The sequence below is a fragment of the Rosa chinensis genome, chromosome 7 (genome assembly GCF_002994745.2).
Source record: "Rosa chinensis cultivar Old Blush chromosome 7, RchiOBHm-V2, whole genome shotgun sequence".
In the NCBI taxonomy this organism is placed as follows: domain Eukaryota; kingdom Viridiplantae; phylum Streptophyta; class Magnoliopsida; order Rosales; family Rosaceae; genus Rosa; species Rosa chinensis.
The window spans coordinates 61,613,886-61,631,852 of NC_037094.1; the positions used below are offsets into that span (position 1 = coordinate 61,613,886).

At 41.5% G+C, this 17,967-nt stretch overlaps 1 protein-coding gene and 1 pseudogene across 1 annotated transcript; one reads left to right on the plus strand and one right to left on the minus strand.

The window, feature by feature from the left end:
* Positions 1-2,313: 2,313 nt before the first annotated feature.
* On the minus strand, positions 2,314-5,488 carry LOC112178353 (annotated as a pseudogene).
* A 2,061-nt stretch (positions 5,489-7,549) lies between these two features.
* LOC112179329 (AT-hook motif nuclear-localized protein 17) lies at positions 7,550-9,361 on the plus strand. The gene has a single exon (XM_024317725.2). The coding sequence runs from the start codon at positions 8,009-8,011 to the stop codon at positions 8,963-8,965; it is 957 nt and encodes a 318-aa protein (XP_024173493.1). The 5' UTR covers positions 7,550-8,008; the 3' UTR covers positions 8,966-9,361.
* The last annotated feature ends 8,606 nt before the right edge of the window (positions 9,362-17,967 follow it).

Below are 17,967 nucleotides of genomic sequence, written 5' to 3' on the forward strand. Positions count from 1 at the left end.
GACTTGATTTTAAGGGAGTGGGAGCAGAGGCGGAGATTCGGTGCGGAGAGAGGTGTGGTGAGGTTGCTGAGCTCCTACGCCGTCTCCATTGGGTGATGAGGTCGATATAGGCAGGGATGCTTGGTGTGTGGACCATGTTTCCGGTGGTGTATAGCACTGTGATGGAGAAATTGGGGTGGTTTGAGGTTGGAATCGTCCACATGGATGGTAAAATTGACGGTAGTATGATATCGGATTAGAGGCATGGTGTCACGAGCCGAACTTTGCAATGCGCAAAGCGGACCGTGCGACACCTGCTAGCAAGCAAGTCAGCTAAGTGAGTACGTACCTTGCAAGGAACAATGAAAGCCACACGATATTAAAATAGTGCTAGCAACAAGCAAGAACACAATTATAAAAATGTTGGGCAACTGCGAAGAACAATGAATAATCGAAGGAAAGATCAAAGGGCAATCTCACGAGACACAGATGATTGAATAATTCCTCTTTTATTGATGGTAAGACGACAAGGGAGGCAAAAGTACATGTGCTTACCTATACTAGTTCACTAGTCCAAACTATGCCGACTAGGAACTCCTCCCCAAAGAGCATATCAGCCTTACATGAACATGACATGAGGAAACATGAAAAAGGCCGAGGAGACTAATGCTAAAATAAAATAAATTACATAATTTGTAAATTACCAAAACATCCCTAGCACACAAGCAAACCAACCAAAGGCTTGACTAATGACCTTGGACAAGGTTGCTTGCGGCATTACAAGTGCAGCCCCTAACATTCTCCCCCACTTAAGCTGTCGGCGCTCTCAACGACAGCTTTGGCCTTGAAGTCTTCAATCTTCTGCTGGAACTTCTTCTTCAGGTCTTCGACATTCTCCCAACTGGTTTCTTCATCTCCAAGATCCTTCCACTTGACCAGGAACTGCTGGCATGGGCGCCTTGACACTCTGGTCACTCTCTCTGCTAGGATCTCCTCCACTTCTTTCGGCTTGGGTGGTCTGATGTCGACGTGCTCTCGAACAGGCTAGTTGCGTGCTTGATCTTCATGGTCTGGCTAGTGCGGCTTGAGGTTGCTGACGTGGAAGACGGGGTGGACTCTTATCCAGGCGGGAATATCGACTTTGTAGGAGCATTTCCCCAATTTAGAAATGATGGGGAGCAGTCCTTCATACTTCCGGAATAGCCGCTTGTCTCTGGAGCATAGGAACCTGAGCTGTTCCGGGAGCAGCTTGACAAGGACCATGTCTCCTGCTTTAAACTCCCTGGGCTTGCTGCCTTCATCTGCCCACTTCTTCATTCTCCCCGCCGCTTTCTCGTAGGCTTGAGTAATCTCGGCATTAGTCTTCCACTCTTTTGTGAAGTTGAAAGCACGCGGATTCGCCCCTTTGTAGACTTCTTGCACAGTATGAGGCAAGAGAGGCTGTTGGCTAGTGACAATTTCAAAAGCACTCTTGTTGGTGGATGAGCTCTTCTTCGAGTTGAAACAAAATTGTGCAACATCTAGCAATTGTGCCCAATTCTGCTGATTGGCATGAACGAAATGGCGCGAGTATTCCTCCAACATTCCGTTGAACCTTTCTATTTGCCTATCGGTTTGTGGATAACTTGAAGATATGTTGAGCTCAGACCCGAGCAGCTTGAATAGCTCGGTCCAGAATGTTCCCGTGAACCTAGTGTCCCGATCACTGACAATGTTCTGAGGCACACCCCAATACTTCACCACATGTTTGAAGAAGAGGCTTGCTGTGTCTTCCGCCGAACAATACTTTGGAGTTGGCACAAAGGTGGCATACTTTGAAAACCTGTCAACCACCACCAGGATGCCTGATAAGTCTCCCACCTTCGGGAGGTTAGTAATAAAGTCAAGGGAGACACTCTCCCACATGCAAGTCGGAATGGATAGTGGTTCTAATAGCCCTGGAGTCTTTTGACGCTCAATCTTGTCTTGCTGGCATGTTAAGCAAGTCTTGATGTATTCCGTGACATCGTCCCGCATCTGGGGCCAATAGTAACCCTGCTTGAGAAGTGCGTGGGTTCTCTGCCATCTTGGGTGACCGGCCCACAGGGTGTTGTGACACTCCCTCATGAGCATTCTTCGTAGTCCGTCATCTCGTGAAACAAACACTCGTCCTCCTTTGGCCATCAATATGTCATCTTCCATCCAAAACCGACGGCTCTTCCCTTCTTTCACCATTTTTATGAGGGATTGCGCCATGGGATCCTTCCCCAAACTCTCCTTGATACGTTGCTTGATGTCTGTGGCAATGATACTGTTCGACAAAGCGGCCAACACCTTGAGGGTGGCAAGGTTGGCCTAGCGACTTAGAGCATCAGCAACTTGGTTTGTGTGCCCAGCCTTGTGTTCGAACTGGAAGTCGAACTCTGCAAGAAACTCCTGCCACCGAGCCTGCTTTGGAGTTAACTTTGTCTGGGTCAGGAAGTGGCTGACGGCAGAATTGTCTGTCTTCACAAGGAACTTTGACCCCAACAAATAGTGTCACCACGTCCTCAAACAGTGAATCACGGCTAGCAACTCTTTCTCTTGAGCCGTGTACTTCCTCTCAGCTTCCGAGAGTTTATGACTTTCATACGTAACAGGATGCCCCCGTTGCAGCAGAACACCTCCTAAGGCGAAGTCAGAAGCATCTGTCTGAACTTCAAACGGCTGATTCAAGTCAGGTAAGGTAAGGACCAGATCTTCCATCACGGCCTTCTTCAAATCTCGAAAGGCCTTCTCACAATCACTACTCCAGTCCCATGTCACTCCCTTCTTCAAGAGCTCAGTTAAGGGGGTTGTCTTCTTTGAGTAGTTCTCAATGAAACGTCGGTAGTAATTAGCCAACCCAAGAAAAGAACGTAGCTCGTTCACATTCTTAGGGTTTTGCCACTCCTTTATGGCTTCTATTTTCTCCATATCCATCCTGATTTGACCCCTTTCAATAACGTGACCTAGAAACTTAATGGTCACTTGCGCGAAGGAGCACTTCTCGTGCTTGACATACAGCTGATTGTCCCGCAACCGTTGGAACACCAGCTTCAGGTGCCCTACGTGTTGTTCTAGGGTGGAGCTGTATACCACAATGTCATCCAGATAGACTACCACAAACTTATCCAAGTACTCGTGGAAGACTTGGTTCATCAAGGTGCAGAATGTGGCTGGCACGTTGGTCAACCCGAATGGCATCACCAGGAACTCGAAGGCGTCATCTTGTGTTCATCGCCTTCTGCAATGCGAACTTGATAGTACCCCGAGCGAAGATCTAGCTTTGTGAAATACTTGCCACCACTGAGTTGATCAAACAGATCTGCAATCAGAGGGATAGGGTACTTGTTGCGCACAGTGACTTTGTTAAGAGCCCGATAGTCCACAAACAATCTCCAACTTCCATCGTGCTTCTTTTAAAACAACACAAGCGCACCAAAGGGGCTTTAGATGGCCTAATGAATCCTGCCTTGAGCAGGTCCTCAAGTTGCTTTCGAAGTTCCGCCAGTTCTGGGGGAGCCATTCTGTAAGGTGCCTTCGCAGGTGGTTTGGCCCCCGGAAGTAGTTCAATCTCATGGTCCACACTCCTTCTCGGAGGTAATTCCTTGGGAAGTTAGGGAGGCATCACATCTACATAGCTCTCCAATACCCCCTCGATCTCCTTCGGAATCACTTCTCCTTTAATCTCATCCCTTATCAGGGGAACAGCTACATAGGTAGGCTCATCACGCTTCACGCCTTTCTTGAACTGGAGGGCGGACAAAAGGTGGGGTTCACTTGGTTGTTCGATTCTTGCGGGAACCACACACGGCCTTTCTCCCATAATGAGCAAGTGTTGGGCACTAGGAATGGGAATGGCTTTGTTCACCAACAAGAACTCCATTCCTAATATGATGTCAAAGTCATCCATCTGAACAACTACAAGGTCGGTCTTCCCTTGCCAGTGACCCAATTTGAGTGATACCCCTCGAGATAGGCACGTTGTGGGTGAGCCCTTTGAGTTTACAGCTTTCATGCGACCCACATCCTTCTCCAACTTCAACTCCAACCTCCGAGCTTCAGCTTCTGACACAAAGTTGTGAGTGGCCCCTGTGTCAACCATCACGCTCTTGGCTCCTTTCCCATTAATACTACTATCTACGAACATCAAGCCTTTAGCTTGGGACTTCTTAGGTGATCGTGGTTGTTTCTCCACCACACCCAAAAATCTCAAAGTTCCCATGTGACCAGGTTCCTCCTCAGGCTCTTGCTGATCCTCTATTTCCTTTAATTGAATATGAGCTTGTAGAGCAGAGAGAGCAGTCTTATGAGGGCATTCATTCACTCTATGAGGTCCTCTGCATAAGAAGCATGCTAGAGGCTTTGGAGCATAGCCCGAGGGATTAAAAGGTTGAGGGGTGAAGACCCCTGTCGTGGCAACAGGCTTGGACGTTGCCGTGTCCCTCGCGTTCACTGTTCTCTTGTCCCCTCCTCCTGAATTGGAAAATTTGGACTCCACTCCCCTACTTCTACTCGGTCCGGCCCTTACATTTCTGTTGACATTCGCATTCAAAAACGGCTGAGTCTTCTTAGAAGAGTTCTCTTCAAATGTGTAGTCTGTCAACCTTTCAGCAGCAGCTTGTGCGTAGGCCAAATCTTGGACCCTCTGCCGCTGAAGTTCTGTCCTCGCCCATGGCTTTAAGCCTTCAAGGAAATAGGACAACCGATCCTTCTCTGACATATCCGGGATGTCAAACATGAGCACAGAGAACTTGTTCACAAAGTCTCGGATGTTGTTGGTGTGCTTGAGCTCCCTTAGTTGTCGTCTGGCAATGTATTCAACATTCTCGGGGAAGAACTGAGCTTTGAGCTCCTTCTTAAGGTCTTCCCAAGTGTCAATGGTGCATACTCCCCTTTGGATGTCATTATACTTGGTTCTCCACCATAGTTTTGCATCTCCCGACAAATACATTGTTGCCATGTTCACCTTCACCTCTTCCGAGTCTGGCTTCACTGCTCGTAAGTATTGCTCCATATCAAATAAGTAATAGTCAAGCTCCTTGGCATCTCGCGCCCCTCCAAATGCTTGAGGTTATGATATCTTTACCTTCCTGTAGTCTGTCACAGGTTGGTTTCCCATCGCACGGTTGGTCAGGTTGAGCTTGGTACTCATCTCCACCAGCTCGTTCCTGAATGCATCAATGGTGGCTCAGACATCTTCTGCCATATTTTCCACCGTCACCTGGAGTGTGTCAAGGGCATCACTCATTGCCCCCATTTGCTCGTTCGGAATGGGAGTTTCTTCCTCATTTCTCTCCCTTCCGCTTCCTCGAGCTTTACATTTTTCAAGGGCCACAACTTGGTCCTTTAGGCTCTCCACCTCTATCATCCGCGTCGCCAACTCATCTAGGTCGACGCAGTCCAACACCTTAGTGATATCAATCAACCTATCGGGCACCCCCGCAAGTTCTCCGAGTTGCTGGTCATACCAATCGAATCTTTGTTGGTTTGTCATCTTGCCTGTCATCGTAGTGAGCTTCTTGAGCCGAGTTGGCTCTGATACCAATTGTCACGGGCCAACCTTTGCAATGCGCAAAGCGGACCGTGCGGCACTTGCTAGCAAGCAAGTTAGCCAGGTGAGTACCTTGCAAGGAACAATGAAAGCCACACAATATTAAAATAGTACTAGCAACAAGCAAGAACACAATTATATAAACGTTGGGCAACTGCGAAGAACAATGAATAATCGAAGGAAAGATCAAAGGGCAATCTCATGAGACACAGATGATTGAATAATTCCTCTTTTATTGATGGTAAGACGGCAAGGAAGGCAAAAGTACATGTGCTTACCTATACTAGTTCACTAGTCCAAACTATGTCAACTAGGAACTCCTCCCCAAAGAGCATATCGGCCTTACATGAACATGACAGGAGGAAATATGAAAAAGGCCGAGGAGACTAATGCTAAAATAAAATAAATTACATAATTTGTAAATTACCAAAACATCCCTAGCACATAAGCAAACCAACCAAAGGCTTGACTAATGACCTTGGACAAGGTTGCTTGCGGCATTACAAGTGCGGCTCCTAACACATGGCATGGCATGGATGTAATTTTTTTATTAGGCTAAGGGCAAAAATGTCAATTTAGTTTAAATTGGGTTAGAGCGAATAAAAATATATTGTTAGGGTAAGTGAGATAATTTTAGTGTTTTGAGTCAAGGAGCTAAAAAAATAAAAACTAATGCTTTTAGACAAAAATACTTAGCTAATGTGTGATGTTTTTTAATTTTTTAAAATTTATTTATAATTCGAGTTATTGCCCTTTAGGAATTTAATTCGATTAGTTAAACAAACTATTAGTTAGACACTTCTAAGACAACAATTTACCAAATTAAGGTGGGATTACCATATTGAGCATTTCCTCAGTTCACATATGGACAAGTGATAACCAATGGCCCTTTGCAATTTTGCATTAGAAGATCAGAGTGTGTCTTGTGATCATGGTATGCATTGTGGTCCACTTCACTTGTTGTCTAGTTTATGCATTTGAATTTGTTTAAAATTGTAAAACAAGTACACCAATATTTCTGACTTGGGGGAAACTGACAAAACCAAACCCAAATGTGCTTGCTATCTAAGCATATATGATAACGCGCTTGAAGCCACCCCTTTGATCAAGGCTTAAAACATGTCACCATGCCTTTAACAAATTCACTCCCATTTTAGCACATGGTTTTAAACAAAGATGTCTTTCATCTCTTGCTTTAAGTCAAAGTAAGTGACTTGTAAATGCATCACTATTATAAACCAAGTATAGAGTTGGCTTCAAAGCCATAGCTAAAGTATATAATTACGCTTATAAAGCTCTCTATTTTGTTTCAGTATTACATTATTAAAGTATGACGATTTTCTTCACGTTTTATTCTTTATTGAACTTTGGTTATATTATCTATCTTTAATAAATTTGCACACGACTTTCGGCTCAAACTCTGTTAAAGTGTTTTAAGATTACAGAACAATCGGACATAGTTGGTAGTGTGAAACTGTGAATATGCGCCTATGAATAAGTCTCAGGACATAATCATGTTTGTAACAAATCATATGACGTAAAGAATAAAAAATAAGGCATAAAGTCGCAACACATTACAAAAAAAAAGAAATGAAGAGACTATAAGAATATCGTAACATTTTGACAGTTAGGTATCGAAATAGAAATATTTTTAAATCAAAATAACCGTAATAATAAGAAATTTAATAATATTTTATAATTTCAAACAATATTGTTTAAATCAAACAATATTGAAATAGAACGATATACCCACCAATATCTCGAGACGTCCATGGTAATGACAAGTCAGAGAGAAAATGAAAATGAAAATGAAAATGAAAAAAAATAAAAATAAAAATAAAAGAAAAAGGATTATCATCCCCCCATATTGCCCAAAGGCCAAAAAAACAATGACCATCAAAATGAGTCGTTTTCAATCCACTCGGTCGGGAAAGAAAATAAGGCCCCCCTTCCCCCGCCCTCCCTTCCCACACCTCTCTCTCTATTTCTCTCTCCAACTTTGAAGAAAAGAATAGTGTTCGTATAAGGCGGTGCTAGAACAACGAAGCTCTATCGTTAAGAGCTAACCGTGTCCCTCATCTTCCTACTCTTCTCGATTCTCTCGCTCTCAAATTCATTTCAATTTCCTCAATGACTGCTCATGCTTCCTGTGTGGACCCTACTTTACCTCCCACACAGCGGCGCCCATTAGTCTTTACTTGGTTTCCAAGCTCACCCACCTCTCTCTCTCCTGCACCATCCTCATCCTCTCCCTCTTCGTTTTTATTATAAAGAAATCCAGCCCTCCCTCCCATACCTCCACCCCCGTCTCCATTGAAACCCTATCAACCTCATCAAACACATAAAAGAAAAACCTATTATTATTCCCTCCAACCCCTCCCTTCCCTTTTTTTATTCACACCCACACAGACCACCCGACCAATCAGACTCGCCATAGCTCTAGTTTCATCTCAAAAATATACATAAACTATAACCATGAAAGGTGAATACGGAGGTGGTGACACCAAGAGTGAAACCCAAAACATGTTCTCGAAGCTTCACCATCATAACAACCCACAATCTCATCCTCACCCTCACCCTCACCACCCCCAGCAGCAGCAGCAGCAGCAGTTCCACCACCATTTCTCCAACCCATTTCAGATTACGCCAGTCCGCGAATGTCAGCCTCAAACTTCTGAAGAAGAAGACACCAGCCGAACCAGCAGCGGCACCGCCACCAAGCCCCTCGTTTCAGATCCCAACAACCCCACCGGCGGCGACGGCGCCACTATTGAAGTCGTCCGGAGGCCCAGGGGCCGCCCTCCCGGCTCCAAGAACAAGCCCAAGCCTCCCGTCATCATAACCCGCGACACCGAGCCCGCCATGAGCCCTTACATTCTTGAAGTCCCCGGCGGAAGCGACGTCGTCGACGCCGTCTCCCGATTCTGCTGCCGCAAGAACATCGGCCTCGTCATCCTCACCGGCTCCGGAACCGTCGCCAACGTTACTCTACGTCAGCCGTCCACTACTCCAGGAGCTACTGTTACCTTCCACGGCCGCTTCGACATCCTCTCGATCTCCGCCACCTTCCTTCCTCAATCGACGGCGGCCGGCCCGATCCCCAACGGCTTTACCATCTCCCTCGCCGGACCGCAGGGCCAGATCGTCGGAGGACTCGTCGCCGGGGCCTTGATAGCTGCCGGAACTGTTTACATCATCGCGGCGTCGTTCAACAGCCCTTCGTACCATCGGCTGCCGGTGGAGGACGAGGCGGCGCCCAGGAACTCGGTGTCGGGAGGGGAAGCTCAGTCGCCGCCTCTTTCGACTGGCGGGGAGAGTGGGGGTCACGCGCCGGCACAGTCTTGTGGGATGGCCATGTACAGCTGTCACTTGCCTACCGATGTTATCTGGGCTCCGACTGCAAGACAACCACCTCCTCCGCCACCCTACTGAACAACCAGTTTTTCCATCGTTAGTTTTTTTTTTTTTTTTTTTTTTCCTTTTCTTCCACTGGAAATGATATCGGCACTCCAAAAACTACTCCCTGCACTCCCCTACTCCTTCAGCCAGAAGAGTGTAGATTGCTGTTGTTGGAGTGACGATGGCAACTCCTTTCTTTGTTTTCTTCTGGGTTAATTTCGTGGGGAAACTTACTGTGAATTTAGAAGCTGGTTAATTTTTACTTTCATCTGGGTACTGTTTAATATTTCTTTTGCAAATTTTTGTATGTTTCATGTTGATTAATCTAGATGGTAATGTTAATGCTAGTGTTTAGTGCTAATGTTCTTGGTTTTTGATTGGAGAAATTTGAAATTTTATTGAGGAATAATAATAATAATTTTTGAGCAATGAGATGCAAATACAATGCTGCATGTGAGTGGGTGGCAGAGAGTGATTAAATGTGGTGGTCAGTTTTGATGTCTGGTGTGAAAAGATAACACAATGGGGTGTCTGAGTGTTCTGAGCTTGCAGCGTCTTTAATGGTTGGCTGGGGCTGGCTCTTGGGGCAAAAGCCAAGGCTGCTTTTTTCGGTTTTGGATTTGTTGGTTGGCCTTTAATGGGTTGTGGGTTTCGTTTTGCTTTGAAGTTTGGGATTGATGAATCTCTCTGCTTCCTTATTCATTCATTCATCACTGTCTAGGTCTGGCTAAGCTGGGTCTGAAGATATCGATGATGATGGTGATGATGATGATGATGCAACATAACATAGCATGCACCACTGCCTCGTGATAGCACTAGTGGCGCAAGATAGATAGATAGATAGAGACATAAAAGCATTTGATTCCGTTCTGGATTTTTTCTCTATCTTCTTGTTCTTAGCTTCTGGATTTGGATAAAGTGTGTGGCAGTAGAGAACGTGGCTGGGGTTTGTGCTTGCCAGTTTAGGCTGTTTCTTTTTCAGAGAGCTATTGCTATTATCCAATATATGGGTGCATTGATGATCATAATATGCCATTCTTCTCCTTCCCAGCTTCCCTCCTCCACTCTTTTTATTTCTTTCTCGATAATCCAATTCCATCTTCTGAGTTCTGATGATGATATGATCTTGTAGTGTGTACTTTGGTCTGTCTCCATCTTACTTAGACTGATCACTTTGTTCTCAGCTCCCATACTTTCCTTTCCTTGATGGGAAAAAAGCAAACACAGCATCATGAAAGAGAGAGAGAGAGAGAAAAGCAAAGGTGGTGGCTTGGCTCTTCCCGAGCCTCTAATATTATTTTTGTTATTATATCGATGCTTTTAGCAATTTTGTACATCACTTTGCATGAAGTAACCACCTAGGTTAGCTTCTCCTAACGTTGAATTCTCAAACCGTGTAAATCCTCGTACATAAAAACTCTTATAAATGAATAATGTTAGGATTACAATTAATTACTACTTTAAAGGTTTTATTATATTATATTACTCTAAAAAAAAAAAGGTTTTATTTTATTATTGGTAAATGAATAATAAATATTTATCACTTTAGAGAGAGATGATCAAGATTCAGATGACATTTATGTTAAACTAGATGTTTCTTTGAAGAAAAAAAAAACATATCGTGCGGTGGTAATTTTGAATAATTACTTGCTAAAAAATGAAGAAAAAAAATAATAACATGGTGCATGAATTGCAGATTATTAAGGATGAAATTCAATTCGGTTTAGATACAAGAAAAAGCAAAGAATTATAGAAGGATATTTTGAGAAATAATTAAATTAAGAAAATAGAAATTGTTAAAAGTATCTTAATATGTATTATGAGTTTTTATATACTATTTTTTTATATATATATTTCATCACTTATTAATATTAATTGTTTGTAGTATTTTCGTATATATTTTATCAATTATTACTTCATATATTCCTTGGTACCTAAAAAACGTCTTCAAAAATTGTTACTAAAATACATTGGTCCCGAGCCGGGACTGGAGAAATTTATTATTCAATTGAGATTATTAATTTATCGAGTGGATTGTGTTGTCTGTATGCGCTCAATTTTTCAGCTGCTTTGTGCTGACTGTATGTGCTCAATTTTTCAACTGGTTTGTGCTAATTGTATGTGCCCAATTTTTCATCCTATCGTGTTTTTTTCTTAGAGGAAAGTCAATTTCATGGACTAGCCTGTAGGCATGAATAATTGTCTCTCCTCAAGTCCTTCAGGGGATATTAGATTTCACAGTTCCAATCCAACTTATTCGCATTAGCCACCTAAAATTTTCCGAGTCATAATTTTTTGTTTCAAAATTTAGTAACCTAATATCAAGCTTCTCATCACTCTTCTTTATTCTGTAACGCTTTTCTTTTTCCCTGGCTAAACTGGAGAAGGAGTCTAAGGTCGATAAAGGAATTGGTCTGGATTAGGTTCTTGAATTTTCATGGAATGATGGTTGTTGTTGATGCTTTGGTTTAGTCCTTGTTTATGTCATCTTGCAACGGTGGTGATGGTCTTGCATGCTATCAGTCTGGTCTATGAACTGGATATTAGAGGTTCTTTAGGTTGACACATACCTCGTTGTCACATATCTTCACGTCCTTATGGATTGATCGTTATATGTGATACAATAAATAAATGACATCTTCTGCCATAGTACTATAAAATACAGAAAGGAAAAAATATAGTTTTAGTCACTCAATTTTCACTTAATCGACACTTTGGTCACTTATGTTCATAAAATTTCACTTTAGTCACTCAACTTTAACTCCGACTATCAGTTTGGTTCGCCAGTGAATTTTTTCGATAAAAAAGGTCACTTGACGCAATGGCAGGTCAAAGGAAAAGGGGAATAGAGGAAAATTAGAGGGAATGCATAGATTTTGGAGAGAATTGTGAAGAGTTAGAGGAAAATGGTGGGTAAAAGGTGAGGGATGAGAATAACCCTTAAAAAATTGGGGCCGTGACCACTTACCCAATTTCAGCTTAAAAATTACACACTTATTTCACTAAGAGTTTTTTAACCTCATTTACCTAATCTAACATTTATTGTCAGTTTTGCCCCTATTGATTAAATTGAAACTCATCTCTCTCTCTCTCTCTCTCTCTCTCTCTCTCTCTCTCTCTCTCTCTCTCTCTCTCTCTCTCTCTCTCTCTCTCTCTCTCTCTCTCTCTCTCTCTCTCTCTCTCTCTCTCCCTCCCTCCCTCCCTCCCTCCAGCAGGACGCCCACAACGTCGGCTCTCGCCATCGCCGCGTCGAAACTCGTCGTCGTGCTCTTCGCGGCCAGGCTCGACACCAAGCCGACGGTCCTCGTGGCTGAGAAGCTCGGCGAGGCCGGGCTGGACCTTCTGAAGGAGTCGACGACCGCCAGTAGAATCGGGTACGTCTTCGATTTGCTTCTGTCTCTCTCGCCGGCGACTGATCATCACGGAAATCGCAACTTGATTGTATCTCATGTCCCGGGCTGCAACCGGAGTCATTACAATCGGAGTCAAATAAGTGTGAAGGCAAATGGTCAATCGGAGTCGTTGCAAAATGACTGGAATTGTGGGCAAAATGGTCAACCGGAGTCGAGATTAATATGTTATGGCCGTTTTCGAGATTTATCAGTTTGACGGCTGCAACCGGAGTCTTTGAAAAATGGCCGGTGAAGACATGGGTGCCCAAATCAGTTTTTTTTTTTTAAAGTAATGGGGCAGAAGGAAAGAAGAAAAAAAGTTTGAATGTCTATTCGGGGGCCTGCCCTTAGCTGGCAGGGCTCGAACGGTGTCGTTCTGTTTTTTTTTTGGTAAATTTGGCAGAAGGCTTATAAGGAAAGAAGAATGAAAAAAAGTTTTATTGAGTAGTTATACATGTCTATTGCGGGGAAATAATAAGATTATTGGAGGCAATAATATGATTATTGGGAGACAATAATATGAGTATTGGGGGGCAATAATATGCATATAAATTGATCAGTTGTGCCTGTAGTGTATTAATTTTGGTTTTGGGAGTTTATGCAATTCACTGGAGGGCAATAATATGATTATTGGGAGACAATAATATGATTACTGGGGGGCAATAATATGGTTACTGGGTATTATTAGGGGGCAATATATTTAGACGCTGGAATCCGGTCACTAGTCCGGTAGCCGGATTTCAGATTCCGGTGACCGGTCGCGGGATTCCTGTCATTGGTTGACGGATTCCGGTCACCGGTCGCCTGAGTCGGGTCCCAAGTCGCCGGAGTCCGCCACCGGAGTCAAGCAAAGTCTCCAATGACTTCTTTCTCTAAGTGACAAAGAAGGAGAGGGCAAAATTGTCCCAAAAATAAATAAAAATGAATTAAAAAAATACTTAATTAGGTATTAGGGAAATAATCTCTTAGAGTGTTTGAGTAAATGGACAATCTCTTAGAATGTTTGGATAAGTGGGCAATTTTTAAGCTAAAATTAGGTAAATAATCATTTCCCCTAAAAAATAGTATGTGAGGCATCATGTGACCTTTTTTATTAGAAAAATTCACCGGCGGACTAAAATAATAGTCGGAGTTAAAGTTGAGTGACTAAAACTGTATTTTTTCCAATACAGAAAAACTTCTATATAGTGATACTTTACAGAGGTTATTCCTATTTATAGTCATAAAGCTGGGCCAATTATAATTATTAAACTCCACATTGTAACAAGCTATAATTTTTCAGATTCTGATTTAATAAACTTAATCCTCGTAGTAATTATTGTTAGTAATATTAACAACATATAACATTATAATGGATCATCCACGAACCAACCAATATTTAAAACAACAACACTGACATTAAAATTCGGTTCAAGAACTGACTTGATTTTAAGAAACGAGATACAGAAGTCAACCACGATCCAACCAAAATCGAACATATCAGCAACACTGAGATCAGAAATCATCTTCACAACCAAAAAGGAATTAGCAGAATGCATTAGTAGGAAAAAAAAAAAGGATCAAACAAAGAAAAACACCGCAAGGTAGCGAGAGAGCATCGTAGGACATGGCAAGGTGCAGGAATCCAGTGAGGACGCTAGGCCCTCAATTTTTACATTCGAGAATTCATCATTGTCGTGTCAAGTCTCACAGAAAGAGAAAAAAAACAAATTTTCCTTTAGATTTGATAACTTCATCAGGGATGTGTCACATAAATGAAATCTAGAGATCATTAATGTCAAATTTCAATTGGATAAGGGAGATTTCTTAAATACCTAATAGAAAAGGAGATGATTATTTCAACTACAGTAGTCAGAAACTCCATTAACCTATACTCAATATGCATCCATTATAACACAGCTAAATAATCAACGGAACTTCTACTATATATGATCTAACGGTGTGTGGGCATTGCATGGGTTTTATACTATTTATTGCAGAGGCTCACACACTGTTAAATCATGTGTATATGTTATACACGCATGTATGGTAGAAGTTTCAAATAATCAAAGCATTTGAATAAGAACTTAAAGATTTTGAAAAATATTATTATTTCTCATGGTGCCCTAGCTTGAATTATGTATAGACAAGAACATAAGTGGAGCAAACACACAGAAGGTGAAAATAATACCAATAATCAAAGCATTTGAATAAGAACTTAAAGATTTTGAAAAATATTATTATTTCTCATGGTGCCCTAGCTTGAATTATGTATAGACAAGAACATAAGTGGAGCAAACACATGGAAGGTGAAAATAATACCAATGTTCAAAGAAAACACTTCTTGAAACAAATAATGATACAACAAGAGGACTTTTTCATAGGTCTTCCATTTCAAGTATTGATTTGGCCAAACAAATTTAACTACATAATGTGTTTTCTCAAGCCATCTCAAGTTTGAAAATGATAATCTGTTGGCTAATTGATAGAAGTATATAACACTTTTTCCTTTTCCTTTTTCTTTTTTCCATGGGCTAGGATTTATATGTAGGGAATAAAGCCAATCTATCTAAAGCATGTTTGACAATTGATAACATTACTCATAAGCAGGCGCCTCTTTTCTTGACTTTGGTTTAATTAACCCGAATTTCAAACTCTGTAATCCAATCCTCGTAATCATATGAAGCACAATTATGGACTGTAATTGGTCCTTAGAAATATGTTCACTACGTGCTAAACCTAATGATGCAAAATCCCTTAGCCAGCTAGAACTTCTACTTGTTTTGCACTATCCCTAATGATGTAATAAATATTTTCAGTACTGAGTGAATGTACGCATTCCATCTAAAGCTAGCAAGCTAAGAACTAAAGCAGTTAATTTCATGGAAATTTTATCATATATATTAGCGATAGAACTCCATTTTTAGAGCAGTCTCATGCATCTAATTGATCATATACATACTTTGAGGTATTAAGTAAAGTGAACAATCTTGTATTCATTCCATTTGAATTCTAATTGACTAATTGCTTAGGGAATCTTTATATTGAGTCAAAACCTCAAAGGTGGCTACAATACTATATATATGGAACTAGAAGTAAACAAAGGCTGGCAAGCAATGGTAAGACACTAATTAGCAATGTACTTGAAATTGCAAAATTGGATGGATCTTTTTTGGATATACATTCAAATATCTTTAGCAAAAGAAAACAAAATTCTGTAAAATTGATATATATGGATGGATGACTACAAACTTATTGAGGAATTGACACGCCCGGCCGCCATAAGTTTGTGCATGAGCAAAGAGATAGGGCATGCATATCTTCAGAATATTGTCATTACACTAAACCTATATCGTATGGCATGCCTATTTGGACCACAAATATACAAATGTCAAAAGCAATCATTTCTATATAATTCAAGGACACGGTTCTATTAAACAGAACTGTTTCAAGTTTCCAGTTTAAAATTTAAATACCCTTTAAGAATGTAATACAAAAAGTATTGTATCTGTTAATTCTCTAGCCCTCTGAGCCCGCCGTAATCTTCCATGCTCGTACGAAAGATCAATCAAATCGAAATTTTTAGCCCTTTAATGATGATATTATGTGACATTTTAAGTGTTCTATTTTATTTGACATACTATATTTTATTACACAATTTAGTTGAACAAATTTTAGTGGATTTTTTTATGAGACGGTTCTTGTATAAAAATGAAGTACTTATACAAAAACCTAAAGAGCGAAGTACTTCGTTCGTTACTTTGTTGAATTATGTATATTATTATTAAAAGAAGAGGTTTTGTTAGCCAAAATTAAAAATTTTGACAGATTTAACCTTGAATGATTAAAAAACTTTAAGAATAAATTAAATCATAAGGGTAAATATGATAATTACAAAAATAGATTTTTATTAAGAAAATTAAAATATAATGATCCTACTGTTCAAGTAAATTCAGAATATGTGTCTGGCTCAAACTCTAGGTTACTTGACCTAGTTGTAATATGGTTTTGAATTAGAGATATTCTCGGAGATATTCATAGATATCCGATTAATTGTACGATTATCTTTCCTTGTACAACTCTGATTCTATGTCTTGTAATCCTCTATATAAAGAGGCCCATATTATTAATGAAAGTATGACTCAATTATCTCATCATTCAGTTTTTCTTAAACACGTTATCAGCACGATGCCCTAACCCTGAAACAAATAGCCAAACCCTGATTCAAGAAGCCAAAACCCTAAATCCGAATACAAAACCTTGAAACCTTTTCTGCCTTCGCCACATAACTTGAAGCCCTCGACCCTAGGAATCCAGAGCTTGCGGCAGAACCACTAGAACCGGTCCGAAACCTACCGAACCGGCCACCGGAATCTCCAAAAACGCCCAGCAAATATTCTACCAGTTTACCACCTTTCGGACCTCCAATTACTACCAAATTTTTCCAGCAGTAACGCCTCAATCCCAAAATTCGGGAACCAGAAATTTTTTTTCCCGAAACCGGCCTAAAAACACCTGAACCGGTCACCAGAAACCTTGAACCGTTGCCTGCTCTTCCAGCCTTAATTCTCCCTTTGGTCAGTCTGCCCAGCCCAAAAGTGAAGGAGGCCTGCGATGCAGCCCAGCCCAGAGAAGGAAAAAGCTCGGCCCAGAGAGGAGAAGAACAGGCCCAAAGTTGTGCGGCCCACTACAGAAGGAAAAAAAAAAAAAGGGGACCGACCCAGAAAAAGTCAAGGCCCAGCCCACAGGTCAACACCTCAAGTCAACCACTGCCGGCGACTTATTTTGAGGCAATTTTTACTAAAAGTTCCCCTTTTTGAGTTTTTATTCAATTTCTCTTGTTTTCTCGGGGACTTGCAAACTCCATTCTTCTACCTCCCATTCTTCATCATAGATGAGACCTAATTAAGCCGAACTGTGGGGGTTAATGCTCACTCCAAGCTTGGAGCTTGTAGAGTTCTCTAAACTTAGAGTTTGTTGAGAGGAAACAATCGACTACAAACATCATTGTTTCAATCTAATCCAACCCCTCTTGGAATCGAATTTCTTGGAAGCGACTACGCTAAAAAATTTCTAATTTCTGGGAAGCGACTATGCTTAGAAATTTTTATTGTTTTCGTGGTAGCCTTTTCTCTCCGAAACTAACTCTACTTTCTTGTTGTTTTTTCAGGATGAGTAACCTGAACAAGTTGAGCTTCGCTCCACTAGAGACAACAGGCGCAGGATACCACAAGTGGGTCCGTGATGTGCGCCAACATCTTAAGGCTGATGGGATCCTAGATACGATCCAAGAGTCAAGTCAGAACGTGCTTACTCCTCAACAAGTTGCCGCTTTTGAAGCGAATAGAGCTACAAGAGAGGCAAATGAAGCTAAAGCCATAATTCTCATGATAAGGCACATGAATGACGCGTTCCAAAATGAGTACCTCAATGAGGAAGACCTAGAAAGCTATGGGTAGAACTCGAGCAGCGTTTTGACAACATTCGTGACTCCATCCCTGCTTCCTAATTTAGAAGTGAGATGACATAGCCTCCGCTTCTGTGATTTCAAGTCTGTACTTGACTACAATTCGGAAGCACTTTGTATCAAGTCTTTGATGGAATTTTGTGGGCAGAAAATCACTGATACGATGTTCATCGAGAAGACTCTCTCTACCTTCCCCG

What these genes read in the sequence shown, in the direction of transcription:
- LOC112179329 (XM_024317725.2), top strand. Translation starts at nt 8,009, where the DNA reads ATGAAAGGTGAATACGGAGGTGGTGACACCAAGAGTGAAACCCAAAAC.